Here is a 19021-nt window from a genome sequence, read left to right as displayed (position 1 = left end):
CTCTTGTATTCTATTCTCACCAAGGTATAAATTATTTGCTTGCCTTTGTCATCAACTCATCATTATTTCACGGATATTAAAACGGGTCAATGTAAAAAATATTAGTTGATTTAAATTATCACAAAAAACAGGCATTAAAACTTTTTTTTTATCAGATAGGTCAGTCAGTATTAACACAATTAAGCATTAAAACAACGAGATTTATACATTAATTTGATGAATCAATGAACACAATAAAGCATGAAGTTGGGCATTAAATGCAAACAATTTTTAGTCTACTTTGATTGGTGGCAAAGTTTACTGTTGTCAAAAAATTTTGGAACTTCATAAAAAAAGACAACCATTTCTTTTAGAATGTCCAGTTAGGTGTTTGATAGATTTGTTTATTGCACAGTTTGTAGCTGTAAGTTAAATACATGTACCCATGTGTGACTTTGAAAAGTGAAAAAAAAAACCGCACCGCCAGATTCTATGGAGCCACAAAACACCGCCCAAGCCATTGTTAGTTGGGGTAACTTCTAATCACAATTGCTGACTATAATGAACTAAATTTTACCTTTAGCCTCTTTAAAGGATGTCTTTTACCTTATCCCATTGGTCAGGCATTGTATTGGTGGGTCCCATAAACAAAAATCCTTAAAACAATTTTTTTGGTGTTTCACATTGTAGCATGGATTACATAGTTTAACAAATGTGGACCGGGATGATATGCCAGATGACGGGAGCGGTCACTTTACTGAAACTCTCGAAGCAATGAAGGTACATAAATAATACAACGATCTTCTTTTATAACTTTTTAGAATACAGAAAGGTCAACATATATAATTAAATATGTAAAGTAAATGCATGGCAGAAAAGCAAGCCAGAGATAATGGTGGTGTGTTGACTTCTGATTACCGGGGTGATTTAGAAGTTGTATCTATGTAGGCAAACTCAAGGTTGGATGCTTTTGCCCATAATATTGAAACAGTTAAACGACTACAACGAATAGTAAGAGACCCATGAGTTGGGTAAGTAAATAAAAATCTTAGCTATTAATATGAAACTATGAGTTGTATTATTAAATCATATTTTGTGGGTGTAGATATGAATAGAGTTTATCGGTGCCATCAATAATGTTGGCATTTGGAAAATCTGATGAAGAGACATAAGAGTTGAAGCAAGCCATGGCTGATTTACGCTCAATCGATGTTGATATTTTGACTCTTGGACAATATTTACTGGCGAGAACCCAATTCCAGGTTTGTTTTAACTTTGTTTTTCACCGTTCTAATTTTTGTGAATCTGGCCTTGAAATTTTGAATTAAACATGGAATTAATCAGTTAAACCTATAGATTTTTGGTAAATTTTAGAGTTATATGCTTAGGCTTTGAATGTTTACTAGGACCAGATGGCCATGTTGTAATTTCCACAAACTTCGACTGATTTAGCATGCCATAATGTGTGGTCTAGGGATCAAAAGTTGTCTTATTCTTTTGAGGATAATGTTTCCAAAGAAAACTACTTTTTCACTTCAAAACATATAACTGGATTCAAACTATCTATGAGTAATCCATTAAATACGGTCAAAACGACAATACAAAAATAAAGTTGTCACACAATAACATGCAAATGCTTTCAAAAGACTATAGATAATATGTAAGGTATAAAACAAAACTATTTGTCAACTGTTGGTAAGGTTGGTTTGTAAATGAGCCGAACCGAAGTGACTCAGTTTGTAAATGATAGAACTACGCTCGCTTCGTTTGTAAAGAAATAGAATCGAACGCGGCTTAGTATGTAAACGAGCCGAGCCGAGCTGGCTTAATTTGAAAATGAGGTGGTCAAACGAGCGTATTACGCTTCGTGGTCGTAATTTGAACAATAATTAATGTTGGTTTTCAGGATAATGTTTTTGTTAATGTTGTGGCTTCCATTCAATATCACGCTCTCGCTAACAAAGCAAGCCATGCTTTCTATAAATTCAGCAACACATGCTCCCAAATTCAAGCCTATGTGTTTGATGGTACACACATTCTTTGACATGGTGTTTTGTATATTCATAGTTATAAAAGCTTTTGTGCCAAAGCTGAATGCAAATGATATTTTTGAGTGAAAGAATGAAATTGCAAAAGCCGTCGAAGAACTGTAAAGGTAACTAGTTTTTTTGGTGCTTAACAAGATTCATTGTTGATTTGATTTGACTAAATCTTTTTATGAGGATGTTCAAACATTATTCTGGCCAATGGATATTTATTGGCATTTTGGTCATTTCAGAATGCTCAGAAAGTTTAGTAATTGTCAAAGTCAACTGTGAGGTCAAATTCAACTGCTGAATCAAAGTTAATGGGTTCTTGAAAGTGTATTCTGCCTATTTAGTACATAGGTGTTGATCTGGTAATTTGGGAATTATAAAGTGATCAATGAGATAGCGTATAAGGAAAGTCAAACTGATTGGCTTCAATTGATGTCACCATCGCCGGTGTTTTCCGCTCTCAGTCATTGCAACGATGGGAGGCGATAAAGCTCTCAGTCTTGAAGTTTCCATAAGTACGCTCCAATCATATCCAGTAATTCTTAAGTTAATTTGTGCAAATATTAGGTTAAAAAGTTTTCTTACTTTAATTTCTCCTTTTTCGTAGGCCGTTCAACAACCGTAAATCGTTCTATAAATGTAATCGTTCTCATTCTACTGTCATCAATGCTAAAATCTTTCTCCGGTTAATGGTCAACAGTCAACACATCATTGCCCAGTGATTAGGTAATCGCGGCTCTCTAATTATTGGTTTCACAGTTATGGTTTAGGGTCCGTTAAAAAGCAAAATTCCTATAGAATATGTTCATTTACAGTTTACATGAGATTAGACTGGCTCCTTAAGAAAAATAATGGATTTATTATATAGCTAGGCCTTCATTTGCAGATATTTGGATTTCACATATAATTTTTTGTGATTTAGTAGATTGTATTTTTCATACCAAATCCAGGTTAAGCCTTATTCATGACAAATTGGTCTGTGGGTAAATTGTCAGTTTATGTCTATTTCAAAAGATATCATTTGAGAAATCCTAAAACAAGAAAAATAAAATCAGTATCGAGCCAATAAAGGGCATTTCAAGTGAAATCATGCTAAGGTTTTAAACATTATTCATATCTACTATTATAATAAACAAAAATGTTGGTTGAACCACAAACCCTTTAGTTGGTCTAATATTTTGACAATTGACACACTCATGTAATTTCTAATTAAATTTATTATTTAAAATACAATTTTAATTAAGATTTAAAACATTCCTTATTAGCCTTATCAATCATCACATCAATATTAAATTTACACATTATACTTACCTGCATCATCATCATCATCATCATCATCATCATCATCATCGTACTCAGTATATCCCACCAATAGCAAAGCTATTGTAGGGTCTGAGGAGAGTAAGATGTAGACAGCCTTACCTCTACTCTATAAGGATAGAGAGGCTGCTTTCGGTGAGACCCCCGGCTCAATAGTAGTTTTGCATCAAGCCTTGGACATAAGGCACATAGCACTCAATCATCGGGACACCGGCTGATCGGTGCATGTACCATTGTCTTTCGGCTATCAACGCCACTACATGATGCCTGATTAACCGTCCGCCACTTTTAACGTTATTTTCACGAGATTAGTAAAATAACGTCAAAATTAGTGCAATTTCACTTTTGCCCACCCGAGGGTTCACACATATATACATCATATGTGCGCACCACAAGCAGGGCTAATTATACTTACCTGCATAAATTATTTAAATATTACAATTTTAGATATTGTTAATTTTAGTGTATAGTAACCATATAACCGTTTACAATATGTACAAAACTAATGTTGTATTCGTTGTTTACGGTTATGGTGGAACTGGTAAAACCTTTTTGTGGAAGACACTTTCTGCTTCAATAAGATCCAAAGGAGAAATAGTTTTGAATGTTGCTTCAAGTGACATTGCATCTTTATTATTATGAGAGGAAGAACAGCACATTCAAGGTTTGGAATTTCTATAAATCTTACTGAGGTTTCATCTCGTGGCATTAAAAAAACACTGATGTTGCCCATATATTAAAGAAAACAAAGTTATTTATATGGGACGAGGCACCTATGACTCATAAACATGCGTTTGAAGCTTTGCACAGAACCTTGAGAGACATGTTGGGTCAAAATGATAACATGAATTGTGAAAGGCCATTTGGTGGAAAAGTTGTCGTTTTTGATGGTGATTTTAGACAAACTCTTCCTATTGTTCAAGGCAGCACGAGGCAAGACATTGTTAATGCAACTTTGTGTTCATCCTACCTTTGGGGTATTTGCAAATGACTTAAACTAACAAAAAACATGAGGTTAATCGTTGGAAGTGACAAATCTAAAAACAAGAAACGAAAGAGTTCGCTAATTGGCTTTCGGATCTTAGAGAGGGAAAGCTTGGTGATCAAAATGATGGTGACGCGACTTTTGATATTCCTGACGATCTTCTTATTAAGGATATCAGTGATCCTATTTCACAATTAATTAACTTTGTATATCCTTGTATCCTCAGAGACTATGAAAATCAAGATTTCTTTAGTGAAGGAGCCTTACTTACCAGCAAATGAGGTCGTTGAAGAAGTTAACGAACGTTTGTTGTCCATATTTTCAGGAGAAGAGAAAGAATACCTTAGCTCTGATAGTATATGTCCAGATGAAAATGTTCGTGACACGCTTCAAGAAAATATGTACTCTCCTAAGGTTTTAAATGGATTAAAAATTTATGGAATGTCAAGTCACAAGGTAGTACTAAAAGTTGGAGTACCGATCATGCTACTTAGAAATGTTTACCAAAAAATGGTCTATGTAATTATGTAATGGAACAAGACTACAGGTAAAAAGACTTTATAATCGTGTTATTGAAGTTGTCATATCTGGAACCAATATTGTGACCGCACTTATATTTCAAGAACAAATCTTATACCAACAGATAAAAAAATTCCGTTCAAATTTCAAAAGAGGCGGTTTCCGGTTGCTGTTTGTTTTGCAATGACAATCAATAAAAGCCAAAGCTAATCACTTTCTAGGGTTGGTTTATTTCTTAGACAACCGGTTTTCGCCCATGGCCAGTTATATGTTGCGCTGTCTAGAGTTAAAACAAGAGGACTCAAAGTACTCATTTTTTATGAAGATGGTCAAGTTTAAAAAAAGACTATGAACGATGTATATAGAGAGATTTTTAGAGAGTTTTGTCATGTAATTCTATCTGTCTTCATTGTAATTTATTAGATGTTTTAAGTGCATCTTTAGATTCATTGATTTTTTTATAATATAATTTATCCAAACCGTGTATCACACGGGTACCTAACCTAGTATATATATATATATATATGTTTTAACTAGCCCACGATTGTTAGCTAGTATAACTAGATTAACATCGATCATTGTAATGTAATTACTTTATTTACAAGTTGCCTAATTGTTAGCATAGCCAGAGTAAAAGTTTGTATAATTAAAGTAATTATTTGTATAATTAAATTAATAATGAAATCATCTATTTTGAATCCGATGAAGTTTCACGTATGTATTTGTACAACAAATAATTATCTACATAACTAAATAATTGTTTTTATAGTATTTCATCAAACTACATAATTGTTTTTATAGCTAAACTAATTATGTAATGAAATATCTATAGTAATTATTTTATTTAACTAGCGTAATTGGTCAGTTCAGATGTCCTTTATTTACAACTTTGCTATCACATCTCCTTTTTTTCTTTACTTTGATTCCATGTTTATTCTATTTGCAATTGAACCACACTAATTATAGCGTACGTTGATTGAACATTGTCTAAACTTTTAATGCAAACACCACCACTTAACAAACAAACATACCTTTCATTCTTTTGAAGAGATCCGATGCTATAGCTTTTGGATTTCAGTTTTATTTCATCTCAACTATGATTGCAAGAACACATTCTTCGAGGTTGTGGTATTTATGGGTTTGACTCCGATTATAGGAGTGCGATAAATCGGTTGCACATTTCACTTCCCGATTTTGATATTAGCGGTTTCTCTAAGAAAGACACCCCCCCCCCCAAAGTCCAACATGCTTTGGCGAGTGCCCTTTATAGTGGAATCATCAAAAGTTTGGAAATGAAGTTTGATTTATCCCCTCGTCAGAAAGCGGTGTTTGAGTGTCTTCGGGCTCCTCGGGCTCAAGATTTCTTAAGTATTCTCCCTATTGAAGGATTGGGCCAACATATGTCGGCTTTGGAGTACCGGGCCATCCTGAAGTATCAGTTAATGATCCCTTTGTTTCCGGTAAATGAGCCGTGTCCGGTTTGCCGTAAGGTTTGTTTGGATTCTTTTGGTGAGCATGCGGTTCACTGCAAAGAGTTGCCTGGGTTTAAGCACAAGCATGATTTGGTGAGGGATGTTTTATGCGATATTCTTAAACGAGCCAGAATTTCGGCTAAAAAGGAAGCTCCCGTAAATTTTCTTACGAATCCTCAAGAAGGAAGATCTACATTACGACCGGCCGATATTCTTGTTTTTGGGTGGGTAGGGGGAAAACACGCTTGTGTCGACCTCACAGGATTGTCTTCTCTTGTTGGGATTAGGGACAGTGAGTTTGTAGCAGGCCAGACAACATTGAAGGTGGCATCGGGCAAGGTTGCTAAATACGAGAGAGCTTGTTTGGAGAATCAACACGTCTTTATCCCCTTTTCCTTTGACACTTTTGGTTTCTTAGCTCCGGATGCTGTGGACCTTTTGAATAGGGTTCAGAAAGTTGTGCATAGTAACGTATCGGCTCATAAGAATCGAAACTTTGTTTTTAGTAAGATTTGATTTGTTATCCAAAAGGGGGTTGCGGCGCAGCTTGTTGCCCGCTTACTTGCCACTTAATTGTAAATCGTTTGGATGTTTCTATGATATTTAAAAGTATAATATAACTATGATTTAAAAAAATGGAAAAAGATAAAAGTTAAACAAATTGAAATGATAGATAAATATGCCAAAACTAATAACTGGTATTCTTTTTTTCGTCTAGTGAATTTGAGTACCGCGGGTAATTAACCTAAAACATTCATTGAAGTTTTCTCCTTACGTATTTATATATGTTTACACGTACGGGTGTTACAAATATCCGAATCCGAAATCGTATGTTAGTTATCCGACAATAGAGGTAGGGTACCAAAAAGACCCAAATACCCTTAAGTACCACCCGCGGGTCACAAAGGAACCTCTAATAGACCACCCGCGGGGCATATGGACCACCCGCATATCACGGTAGAGGAAGAACGTACTCATACCACGCGCAGAAGCATCCTTGCACCCTCGAAAGTCGTCCGCAGGATAGGACATCAGTCCGCCCAAACGACCGAGAGGAAGTGCCAGCGAGCCAGCTGTCACCAACCAATTACCATCTAGAAGAGTATCCACGATCATTACTTGAGGAATACGTGACCTACCGGCCAATGAACAAAGGACACTTGGCCAGGTTGTTATAACCGTGCACATGGCCAGGGTGCGATCTGTCCTATCATTGTGCAACACGTGTCCAGGTTGTTATACCCATGCACATGGGACGTATAGCTCAACCTGTCATAAAAGGACTCGCGTCCAGGCGGTTATTGAAGATCTTCTAGAAGAGGACAGCTGGCCCAATCACCTTCCTACATCCTTCGGCTATAAATACCTTGTCAAACGGTATGAGGTTTTGATTCACTCACTGGCATTCTGACTACACTTAGTCTATTTACTTCAGTACTTTCTCCATTTACGAACGTTACTGATTCTCACCCCAGAGGGTGGTTACAGGAAGATCATCCATCTTGTCCTTCTTGTAACGGTGTCTGTTTTGCAGGTTCTGGTCATTGGACTTTGGGAAGTTACACTCATATCTTAATCGTAATTACTGTATTTTACCCTGTGGACTCATCGGATCCAGGACCCGCCCGGGGATCGGATCCGTGTTTCTTCATTGGCGCCATTCGTTTTGGTGTTAGAATTGCATAATTTTTTCTCCGTTGGTTTTTTGGTTCGTTTGATATGAGTAAACTTCTTGAAGGGCCGATGGGAACTCCCACACCTGACTCACGTGTAACTAACACGGAAGCACCTCAGGGTTTCGCTTCAAGTGTTTTTGTACGTATCACAACTCCAGGTGGACGTACTATCGAGCGTGTTACAGCTCCAAGGTCACGAAATGTTGATGTAGTACATGGAGAGTTTACCCCATAAAATGTTACAGCACCGACCGGTGCCACTCCCACAGATATGGGACTTGTCTCGGCACCGGAAGGTTCCAACTTGGATAATCTCAGACGAATTACAGAGGAGACCCGCCGAAACCAATCAGTATTAGATCCGGAGGTTGATTCAGGCGATTCTGACAAGGCAAGATCTCATCAACGTAATTCTAGATCCAGAGGAGCATTAACTCCCGAAGAGTGGCTCTGTGCACAACAAAAAAGTTTGGTAGCCGAATATGAGCGTAGAAAACGTAATGAGTGTTTTCATGCCCGCGCTCTGACTTATGAGGAATCTCCCCAGAGATCCCCCTCTTTTCCACCAACAGTGAGAGGAAGTCAGATCCGTTATAGCCAACAGGCGGAGCCAGAGTTTGGTGAAATTCCAAGGCTACGCCCTCGTCCTCGTATCGACATGCAGATACCATCTTACTTGGAAGAATTTGATAGCTATGACTCAACTTACCAACCGGGAGAGTACAGTTGTACACCGGTGATAGTAGGATGAGCTCACAGGCGAGAAGCAGTCATCCGCATGACATAGTCCGCCACACCGAGTACCATAGTAATGCTGAACAAGACTTCACCAAACCATATCGCCCCGCGGCTTTCGCCGAAAAGTCAAAGTTCATAGCAAGTATTGCAATAGCACCTTTCCCTGTTAATGCTAAAATACCTACATCGGTAGGTAAATACAATGGTATGACTGATCCAAGTGATCATCTCCAGAACTTTGTGGCGGTAGGTGGTGTTAGTGGCTGGGCGCTTCCCTATTGGTGTCACATGTTCGCGTTGACACTAACAGAGGCAGCAAGAGAGTGGTTTGAAAAGTTACCTGACGGTGAAATTTCTAGCTGGGATGATTTGGTGAAAAAATTTTCTCAACAGTTCAGTCAGCAGAAGAAACATACGCGAGACCAATCAGAAATTTTAGATTCATTCGTCCCGATAACGAGTCTATAGAAGATTTTATCACCAGGTTCAATGATGAGAGCCTGAACATCAGTGGAATTAGTAAAGACATGCTTCGCGGTGCCTTCCGCAAAAACGTTAAATGTGATGATTTAGTCAGCACACTTACTGGCAGAGATGGAATGCCAAAAGAGTAGGACGATCTCATGACTGCAGCAAAGGTGTATGCGAACACTGAGAAAACATTGAGAAGTGGTAACTCAAAGCAAAAATTTAAATTCGAGTTTCAAACTCCGAGACCAAATAGACAGGCGAAAGGCACTATCTGGTCGAGACTTCAGCCAAGTACGGAAGTACCAAAACCATTTGATGCACGATCACTCATAGGCAACAAGAACAAATCGGGACCCTCGAACCGAGGTCCCAATAATTGGACTCCTCTTTCAAAGACTCCTGCCGAAATTCTCATTACAGAAAATATAAATTTTCGAAAGCCGCAGCCATTGACAAGAAGATCATTCTTGGATGCCAAAAAACATTGTCCGTATCATGACGACATTGGTCATAATACGAACGAATGTAGAACATTAAAAAACGAAATTGAAGCGGCTGTAAAGTCTGGAAAACTTGGACACCTGGTGAAGGGTGGGAAACCTGACAATGGTAAAGCTCCCGCACGGGATATCCAGGGTCCGAGTAAAAAGCAAGTCATAGATTTAAACGTCCATATGATACAAGGCGGGTACGATACAGGGAAAAAGAGGAAGGAGTCTGATGATGAGGAATGGAAGAATGAGCCAGTGATCTTTCCTCGAATCAAGGGGGGCCCGAATAACAAAAACCCCTTGATCATCACTGCCCAATTCGGACACTACCGTTCCCAATACGTCTTCTTCGACACCGGTAGTATTTCGGACATTATGTATGAACAATGTTTTGAACAACTTGACGAAGAAGATAAGGAAAGATTAAAACCCATCCACGCTCCAGTATCTGGGTTCGGAGGGGAAATAATGCATCCGCAAGAGGTAATTTCATTCCCAGTTACCCTAAGCGACGGAATTCAATCTAGGACCGAGGAGGTCGAATTTTTGGTTTTGCCAGCAACATCAAAACATGACATTATTCTTGGACGAGAAGCGATTGGTGACTTCAATGCTCATCCGTCCACGTCACACGGTGCAGTAGGAGTTCCAATTTGCACTGGCATAGCAATAATTCATGTTAATCGGCACTGCTTTGCAACCGAGAGCTCAAAACCTAGCAAGATTCCAAAACAAACTGTGAAGACTGAACCAGAGAAATGGGTTTTGAACAAAAAATTTCCTGATCAAACTGTAACAATAGGACCTGCTATTTCCGAGATAGTACGGACCTTCTTGAAACACTTATTATCAAAGAATATCGATGTTTTCGCGTGGCAACCCGCGGATATGACCGGTGTCCCGCGGAACATTGTGGAACACAAATTAAGGGTAAACCCGTTGTTTACACCAATTGTTCAAAAACAACGTAAGATGGGTCCGGAACAAACAAAAGCAATGAACGAGCAAGTTCTAGGACCTCTTACAAGCTGGAATCATCCGCCCAATTCGTTATCAGACCTGGGTTGCTAATCCTGTTATCGTCCCCAAAAGCAATGGGCCATGGCAGAAGTGTATCGATTTCAAAGACCTGAATAAAGCATGTCCCAAGGATTGTTATCCTTTACCCGAAATAGATCTCAAGGTTGATGCTGTGGCACCATTCAAATTCAAGTGCTTTCTGGATGCTTACAAAGGCTACCATCAGATCCGCATGGCAGCGGAAGATGAAGACAAAACAGCATTTCGTACCGATCAAGGAACCTTTTGTTACAAAATGATGCCTTTCGGACTGAAAAATGCGGGAGCCACGTATCAACGATTGATGGACATAGCGTTTAAAGGACAAATTGTCGAAATTTAGAGGTGTATATGGATGATCTAGTAATCAAAAGTGTTGAGGAAGACCAGATGTTGAGAGATATTGAAGAGACTTTTGAAACCTTGAAAGGTATTAACATGAAGTTGAATCCGGCCAAGTGCTCATTCGGAATGGAGGAAGGAAAGTTTCTTGGAGTGATTGTCACGGATGCGGGCTTCAAAGCTAATCCGGATAAGGTTCAAGCTATAGCTCGTATGCCTTCTACTTCTTCCCTCAAGGAAGTTCAAACACTCAATGGTCGATTAGTTGTTTTGAATCGTTTCTTGGCAAATCATGCAGCCAAATCTCATCCTTTTATCTCAACACTAAGAAACTTCCTTAAGAAAGCACATTTTAAGTGGACTGCGGAAGCAGAACAAGCTTTTGTGGAGGTTAAAAGATGTTTGATGGAATTGCCCACGTTGACAGCACCCCAAGCGGGAGAACCTTTAACGTTATACCTATCGGCTTCAGACATTGCCATAGGGGTTGTCCTTCTGACAGATCGAAAGAACGTACAAACACCGATCTACTATGTCAGCAGAACGCTATCAGACCCGGAGACAAGATACTCCATGCTTGAAAAACTTGTTTTGGCATTGGTTTATGCTGCCCGACGCCTCCGTAGGTACTTTCAAGGGCACCCCATCAATGTCTTAACCGGATACAAGCTCAAAAACGTTCTAAGTAAACCAGAATTGTCTGGGCGATTGGCCAAATGGGCCATCGAGCTAGGTGAACACGCCATAATATAAACCTAGGCCAGCAATTAAAGGACAAGTGTTAGCGGACTTCGTAACAGAAGTCCCGCATCACAAAGAAAAAGAATGTTTAATCGAACAACAACCCCAAGCACCTCCGGAATTAGGACAGATTTGGTCTTTATATACGGACGGAGCTTCAAGCACTGAGGGATGTGGTGCAGGCCTCAGGCTAGTCAACCCCGAAGGCCATGAGTTTACATATGCCATAAAGTTGAACTTCAAAAGTACCAACAACGAGGCAGAATATGAAGCTTTCTTGGCAGGCTTACGGATAGCCAAAAAACTTGGGGTTAAGCATTTGGAAGCCCGAGTGGATTCCATGTTGATCGCGGGACAGATCAATGGCACATACGAAGCAAAATATGATATCATGGCTTCATATGTGTCACAGGCGAAAGATCTGATGCTCCAATTCTCTTCTTGCAAAGGCATTCATTTAAAGAGAAGCGAGAACAAATCAGCGGATGCTCTCAGTAAATTATCTTCAACAAACTTTGAACATTTTGCCAAAGACATCCGCATCGAAATATTAGACCGTCCGTTTGTTCCGCAACATCAAGTTCTAGTGATCCAAACGGGAGTAGAATCCTGGATGACACCCATTATAGCATACTTGTAATCCGGAGCACTTCCGGAAGGAAAAGCAGTGGCCCGGAAGATAAAGCACAAAGCCTTGAACTATCAAATACTTGACGGTGTTTTGTACCAACGTTCCTTCCTTGGACCATTACTACGATGTGTGGATGCCGAGGACACGAACTACCTAATCAGAGAGGTTCACGAAGGCATATGTGGTCTTCACGCTGGCCCGCGCATGGTCGTGGCGAAATTAATGAATGTCGGATACTATTGGCCAGGGATGCACTTGGATGCTGTAAATGAAATCAGAAAGTGCGATTCTTGCCAACGGCATGCCTCTAACACGTTACGACCAAAGAACGAGTTAGTTCCAGTCACTTCAGCTTGGCCGTTCCAAAAATGGGCTATTGATATCATGGGACCTTTCCCTGAAGCCCCTGGACAGGTCAAATTCTTAATAGTAGCCATCGACTACTTTACAAAATGGGTGGAGGCCTAACCAGTTGCTTCTATAACAGCAGCAAGTATTAAAAAATTCTTGTGGGAATTCATCATATGTCGTTTCGGCCCCCCTAGATCTCGTTAATGACAACGGGACACAATTCGCGGACAGTGGGTTAAAAGAATGGTTAAAAGAATTACACATTTCTCAAATATTCACCTCTGTAGCCCACCCGCAAGCGAATGATCAAGTTGAAAGAACCAATTGGACGATCAAAGAAAGAATCAAAACAAGATTAGGAACGAAACGAACGGGATGGGTGGACGAATTGCCCCATGTACTATGGGCCTTCCGCACTCAAAGGAATTCCAGTAATTCTGAAACCCCCTTCAGTTTAACAGATGGCACAGAAGCCATGATTCCTGCCGAGATTGGTATTCCATCCGCTAAAGTTCTTATGATTGAGGATAATGATCATGAACTCCGGATGAACCTTGACCTCCTCGAGGAAAGGAGAGAACTAGCATCAATCCGCGAGCATAATTACAAACGACAGTTACAAAAATTTTATAACTCGCAGGGTCAAGGATGTGAATTCGATGCGGGAGACTTTGTCTGCCGCAATAATTAAGCCTCCGGGCAAGAGCCTTCGGGCAAGTTGGCCCCAACTTTGGAAGGACCTTATAAAATTCAGAAAGTTCTATCTAAAGGTGCTTATAAGCTAGAAAAGTTGGACGGGACTGAGATCCCTAGAACTTGGAATGGGGCCCAATTAAAGAAATGCTACATATAGTTTGTTTTTCTTTCCTGGCCAGCGTGCCTAGTTAAATGTTTACAACTTATGTATTTTTATTTCTTGTAATTCGGCTTATGCCTTTCTAATAGAAATTTTCTTTTTAGTCACTTATGACTTGTAATCCTTTATTGGCGTACAAAGAAGATCCTATACACATTTATATTATGAAAAATAGACAAAATATAACAGATGCAAAATTAAACCTTCTTTAATTACACAAATGTGATTATAGCATAAACAAAAAGAAGATCAACTACAAAAACAGAAAAACTTATGACGCAACATCATTATGCCCGGCATCTTTGTCTTCTGCATCTTCCGCATCTTCCTCCTCTTCATCAAGTTCAAGAAGAGTTTTTAATTGCTGGATGCAGTATTCCTTATCAGCAAGCTCGGATATCTGATCCGTCAAAGAAAATTTCAGCGAATCGAAATCCTTTTAAGGATGGCAACAGTATCCTAACCAGCAAGGATGTATTCTTCAGGACGCTTAGAAGTTGAACCAAATTGGTAACCTTCTTGGAAGCCCAGTTGGCGACCAACTTGTTTCGAAGCTTTCAGAAGGATAGCAACACAATTCCCAAGCTCATCGCTAGCCCGAACATCGGCGATGACCTGTTATAACGGCTATGTTAAAATTAACCTTAAATACTTAGATTATTTATGGTAAAAAACAAAAGATGTACCTTGGGGATAGCTTCTGCCAATAGCCACTTTTGATCCGCCTTTGCCCGGACGAGCTCCATTTTATGACCAGCGCACTCCAATGCTTGGTCACGATTTTTGGCATTAAGATCAGATAGACGCTTGTCTTTGGCCGCTGATTCAGCTTGCAGAGCTTCAATCAATTTGGCCCGTTCAGCCAGTAATCCGGCTTGTTCTTCCAGTTGTTTTTGAAGAACAACCTTGGTTTCCTCAGCAGCGGATCGAGCAACCTTCTCCGCCTCAAGAGCCTGGCGGACCTCCCGGGATTCCCTCATCACTTTAAGAGCTTCCTCCTTGGCATCAGTTGCAGAGGCCGCCAGCTCCTCCCACTGCTCATTCATCGCTAACCAATCCCTGGTTATCTCCTGGTTGGTGGAGATAGCATTTGCCACATAGTAAGAATATGAGTTCAATAACTCTTGGCGAACACTATGGCGACGACGCTCCCTCTCAGCGGGAGGAAGACATTCCCGCAAAAATTCGAAACATACATCTACGTCTCGGAATGTAGAATCCCGACGTAATGTCCAACGCGATTGATGAGGAGTGGGATCTTCCTCCTGAGGAGCTAGAGAAGTCTGAGGAGCGTGTGGAAACATGCTCACACCTCCCTGATATATAAAATGATGAACATAATAAGAAGGCGATTTATGGGCATGCTCAGAAGTGTTGGCCTCCTTATTCTTCAGAGGAGAGTCGTCCGCCACCTCAATGGGCTCCTTTGCAGTGTTAGGAGGCGGAGGTGGCGGAGGAGGAGTCGAACCTTTCAACCCAGCAGCACCTTCAGAAAGGTTGTCCAGGTTTACTGAAAAACATTAGCAAAAGGTTAGAAATATTCTAATACATAGCAGCTTACAAGTAAAAAGATGTTGCATACCTAGCGACGTATCGTCAGCATCAAGTTGTTCCAGACGTGCTTCCAAGGCGGCATGATTTGCTTTCTTGGATTTTTTCTTCTTCAAAACAATCTTTATCGGGTTAACTTTACGCTTGCCCGCCACCTTGGAAATACTCTCATCAACGACCGGATGTTTACCCTCAACGGTAATGTCGTCAGCTTCTGGACCCTTGACATCCGCAGCAGTATCAACGTCATCTTGACACGCCGCTTGGCTAGCAGTGGCTCGTTGACGGGTAAGATCTGCAGGTGAATCCACAGCTCTATTAGCATCAGTTGAACCAACTTCTTCACAAAGTGATGACTCCTCGCTAGACGAAAAGAGTACGATCACTCTGCTAGAAGTAATGGCAGTCACAGGTTGGGGTTTCAAAATACCCCCACCTTTTTGGATGCAATCTTTAACATATGCCTCACCTTTGGCATACATCGCCTCGGAAACTTTGGGTTCCGGGCGGAGCGCTGTGGGAAAGACAAAGTTAGGACGGGTGCGCTCAAGAAATAGTGCATCCCTTTCATCGATTGAACGGCGTACCATCATCCCTCCCTCACGATCCAACAAAGTGCTGAAGGCGGATGCTTCACCTATGCAAATCAATTATAATAGTCAGAAATCTAAGGTATATAAATAAAAAACAAATATCCCCAAACTTACTCTTGTCAGTCTGCTCATAGTAAGGTTCCAGAGTTTGAAATGGCCACAATCGGCTCATCTTCGCACTCACCATTGCTCCCTCGTGAAGGGGACGCATGGGAGTAGGTGTAGAAATCAGAGTCTTGTACCATGATTGATCTTCATGAGCGGCGGCAGAAATCACTGGCATGGGAGTTTCCGCCTTACGTTCATCATCTTGAATGGAATGACGTCCTCGCGAATCCAGAAAAACTTTGGCTTCCAGCCGTGAAGGCTGCGGAATCATTCCGTACCTATAGTCCTCTTCTCGATGTAGGCAAAACTGTACCACCCATCACGAAAGGTCATTTTATAGAAAACGGCAAACATGCCCACAGTCGGTTCAAGATTGCGAGTTTGGCAACAGAATTCGAAGTGTCGAATTCTCAACATCCCGAAGGGATGGATCTGCGAGATATGAACCCCATAAGTTGTCAGAACTGATTGGACAAATTTGGTAATCGGAATTCGAAAGTTCCCCGTTGTAAAATGGTCCAAGTAGACAGCCATTTTCTTTGGGGGAGGACTAGTGGCAATAGAACCACTAGCAGGACATTCCGGTTCGCACTCCGTCGTCAATCCATACACATTTACAACATCATTATAATCCTCTTCTTTAAGACAGACTTCAACCTCGCTGATAGTAGGGGTACTTTTCTTTTCTTTAGCCATTTGAATAACAGAAAGATGAAGAAATCTCAGAGAAAGTTGGAAAGTCTAGAGCGTTTGAAGAAATCTGAAAGTGATAAAGATTAAATGGAAATCACAAGGGTTATATTTATACTCATCGCAATTAATGCGATCCATAAAGTGACAGAGGAGAGAGAAACTGCGGAGATGGTTGCTGTTCAGTTTGAGGAGTTGGTGTAGGCAACTTCTCAGAGACATCTTCCCCGAAGGTTAGTGGATCTACAAAAACAAAAGCTATTTTTAGCTACACATCTTATAATAGTAAAATACTTAAAAAGATTAATAAATACCTTCCACCGTGTCAATACGATCGGCAAGACTGTACTGTGGTTTCTTAGGACGATGGGTTTTTCGTTTCTTCTTCGAAGGTCCCGCCTCATCATCCGCAGTCTTGACGCCCGCTTGTCCTGCTTGAAAAGCAATAAAAGCTCTCTTCTTCTCTAATTCTGCCAACAAATGGGAGACAGAAGAAGGTTCAGGTGTATCGTCATCAGATTCCCTCTCCCCTTGAGAGATCGAGAAGTCAGAACCATCGCCGTCATCATCACTCGACAATAAAGTGGCGATCGTCTCGTCAGAAGTAATAGCAAAAAGCGGATGAGGGTTTAGAACATACGCACCTGTCTCAAAGGTGGCGTTCGAGACAATAGGCTCAGCTCACACCTTCTTTGGAAAATGGAAGCGGGACTTAGTCTTCTCAAGAATAGGCATGTCACCGGCATCCCGGATGCCATGTCGGACACAACCTCTATCCTCAAAAAGGACATTGAACATAGAACCTCGACCTGAGGAAATAAAGAATTTAATTAAAGAATACATTGCAAAAGGAGGAAAACAGTAAGGATAACTTACGTTCATACAAGTCAACAAAAATAGGCTTCATAAATTCCGAGGCCCATAAGCGACTCATGCCTGCCCACACCAAGGCTTCCTCTGGTAGTGCCCGCATCGGTGTTGGTTCCATTGTTAGGGTACGAAACCAGTCACAATCTTCGTAAGCAGCTGTAACAACGTCCGGAAGATGAGAGTTAACCGGACGACGGACCATAGCAACGGGTACCACGTCCTCAGAAATCCAAAAAAATTTACAACGCCAGTCGGAAGGCACCTTCTCGACCTCATATCCAATACTTCGGTCAGAAAATCCCTAGTAGGAATACCAACCATCGCGGATGGCAAGACGATAGAAAACTGGAAATCGATCAACATGTGGCACCAGGTCCCGTGCTATACAGACAAATTCATAGTGTCGAATTCGCATCATAGAACGTGGATGCAGTTGAGATAAATGAATCCCATAAGCGGTTAACAAATTCATAAGGAATTTCGTCAAAGGAAGACGGAAATTCCCACAGGTAAAGTAATCGGCATAGACAACCATTTTCCCAGGTGGAGATAGACTGGCTATCGAACCCGGTGAAGGAAACTCTGGTTCCCATTCCGGTGGAATGCCATACGTCTCCAGCAGCTTCTCGTACTCTGAATGATCCCAAGAGATCTCTATCTCATCAACTTCAGTCTGAACATTCGACATTGCAGACAACTTTATTAAAAGGATTATAAGAAAGTTCAGTGCTTTATCTGAGAAAAAGCAAAAGGATAATCATGGAATAAAGGCGATAAAACTTCAATTAGAAGATATCTCTCACTATTTATACCCATCGCAATTAATGCGATGGGATATGAACAGTGGAGAGAGAAAATTATCGCCCAATTAGTGATTGCCACGTCACGCGGGAAATTCGAAAAAGAGAAAAAGTTGCACAGTCGGGTACAGTGACAGCCGTCAAAAACGTCCCATCATCTATTCACGCGCCTGCGAGTGGTCAACTTGTCCTTTTTTCATGATTATCCATATCAACGGAAGATATTTTTACTTAAACTTCAAAGTTCAAAAATCCCCAAAACTCATTAAAGTCCAAAATTTCACCCGCATAAAGACTTCACGGGGAAGAAACACTGGACTGGGGGGACTTATAGAAGTAGGGTACCAAAAAGACCCAAATACCCTTAAGTACCACCCGCGGGTCACAGAGGAACCTCTAATAGACCACCCGCGGGGCATACGGACCACCCGCATATCATGGTAGAGGAAGAACGTCCTCATACCACGCGCGGAAGCATCCTTGCACCCTCGATAGTCGTCCGCAGGATAGGACATCAGTCCGCCCAAACGACCGAGAGGAAGTGCCAGCGAGCCAGCTGTCACCAACCAATTACCATCTAGAAGAGTATCCACAATCATTACTTGAGGAATACGTGACCTACCGGCCAATGAACAAAGGACACCTGGCCAGGTTGTTATAACCGTGCACATGGCCAGGGTGCGATCTGTTCTATCATTGGGCAACACGTGTCCAGGTTGTTATACCCATGCACATGGGACGT

At 40.8% G+C, this 19021-nt stretch overlaps 1 protein-coding gene across 2 annotated transcripts; it reads left to right on the top strand.

The window, feature by feature from the left end:
• Nucleotides 1-1132: 1132 nt before the first annotated feature.
• Nucleotides 1133-2561, top strand: LOC143535509 (hypersensitive-induced reaction 1 protein-like). Of its 2 annotated transcripts, XM_077029737.1 has the most exons (4): nucleotides 1133-1241; nucleotides 1886-2006; nucleotides 2047-2134; nucleotides 2299-2561. In XM_077029737.1, exons 1-3 carry the CDS (start codon nucleotides 1167-1169, stop codon nucleotides 2094-2096), a joined length of 246 nt encoding a protein of 81 aa, XP_076885852.1. In that variant the 5' UTR covers nucleotides 1133-1166; the 3' UTR covers nucleotides 2097-2134; nucleotides 2299-2561. The 2 variants fall into 2 exon arrangements, with proteins under 2 accessions (XP_076885852.1, XP_076885851.1); XM_077029736.1 differs by having other exon boundaries at nucleotides 2047-2561.
• The last annotated feature ends 16460 nt before the right edge of the window (nucleotides 2562-19021 follow it).

Source organism: Bidens hawaiensis, unplaced genomic scaffold, assembly GCF_021521415.1.
Source record: "Bidens hawaiensis isolate Kalapana, Puna unplaced genomic scaffold, B.hawaiensis_p1.1 tig00010562_1, whole genome shotgun sequence".
Taxonomy (NCBI): Eukaryota; Viridiplantae; Streptophyta; class Magnoliopsida; order Asterales; family Asteraceae; genus Bidens; species Bidens hawaiensis.
Note: the sequence above shows the minus strand (reverse complement) of the source record. Positions and strands in the feature narration are given on the sequence as shown.

Bases quoted from the DNA above. Each gene is read 5' to 3' on its own strand.
- LOC143535509 (XM_077029737.1), top strand. From the start codon at position 1,167: ATGGCTGATTTACGCTCAATCGATGTTGATATTTTGACTCTTGGACAA. The intron at 1,242-1,885 runs GTTTGTTTTAAC...GTTGGTTTTCAG, and splicing joins TGGCGAGAACCCAATTCCAG to GATAATGTTTTTGTTAATGT. The intron at 2,007-2,046 runs GTACACACATTC...GTATATTCATAG, and splicing joins TCAAGCCTATGTGTTTGATG to TTATAAAAGCTTTTGTGCCA.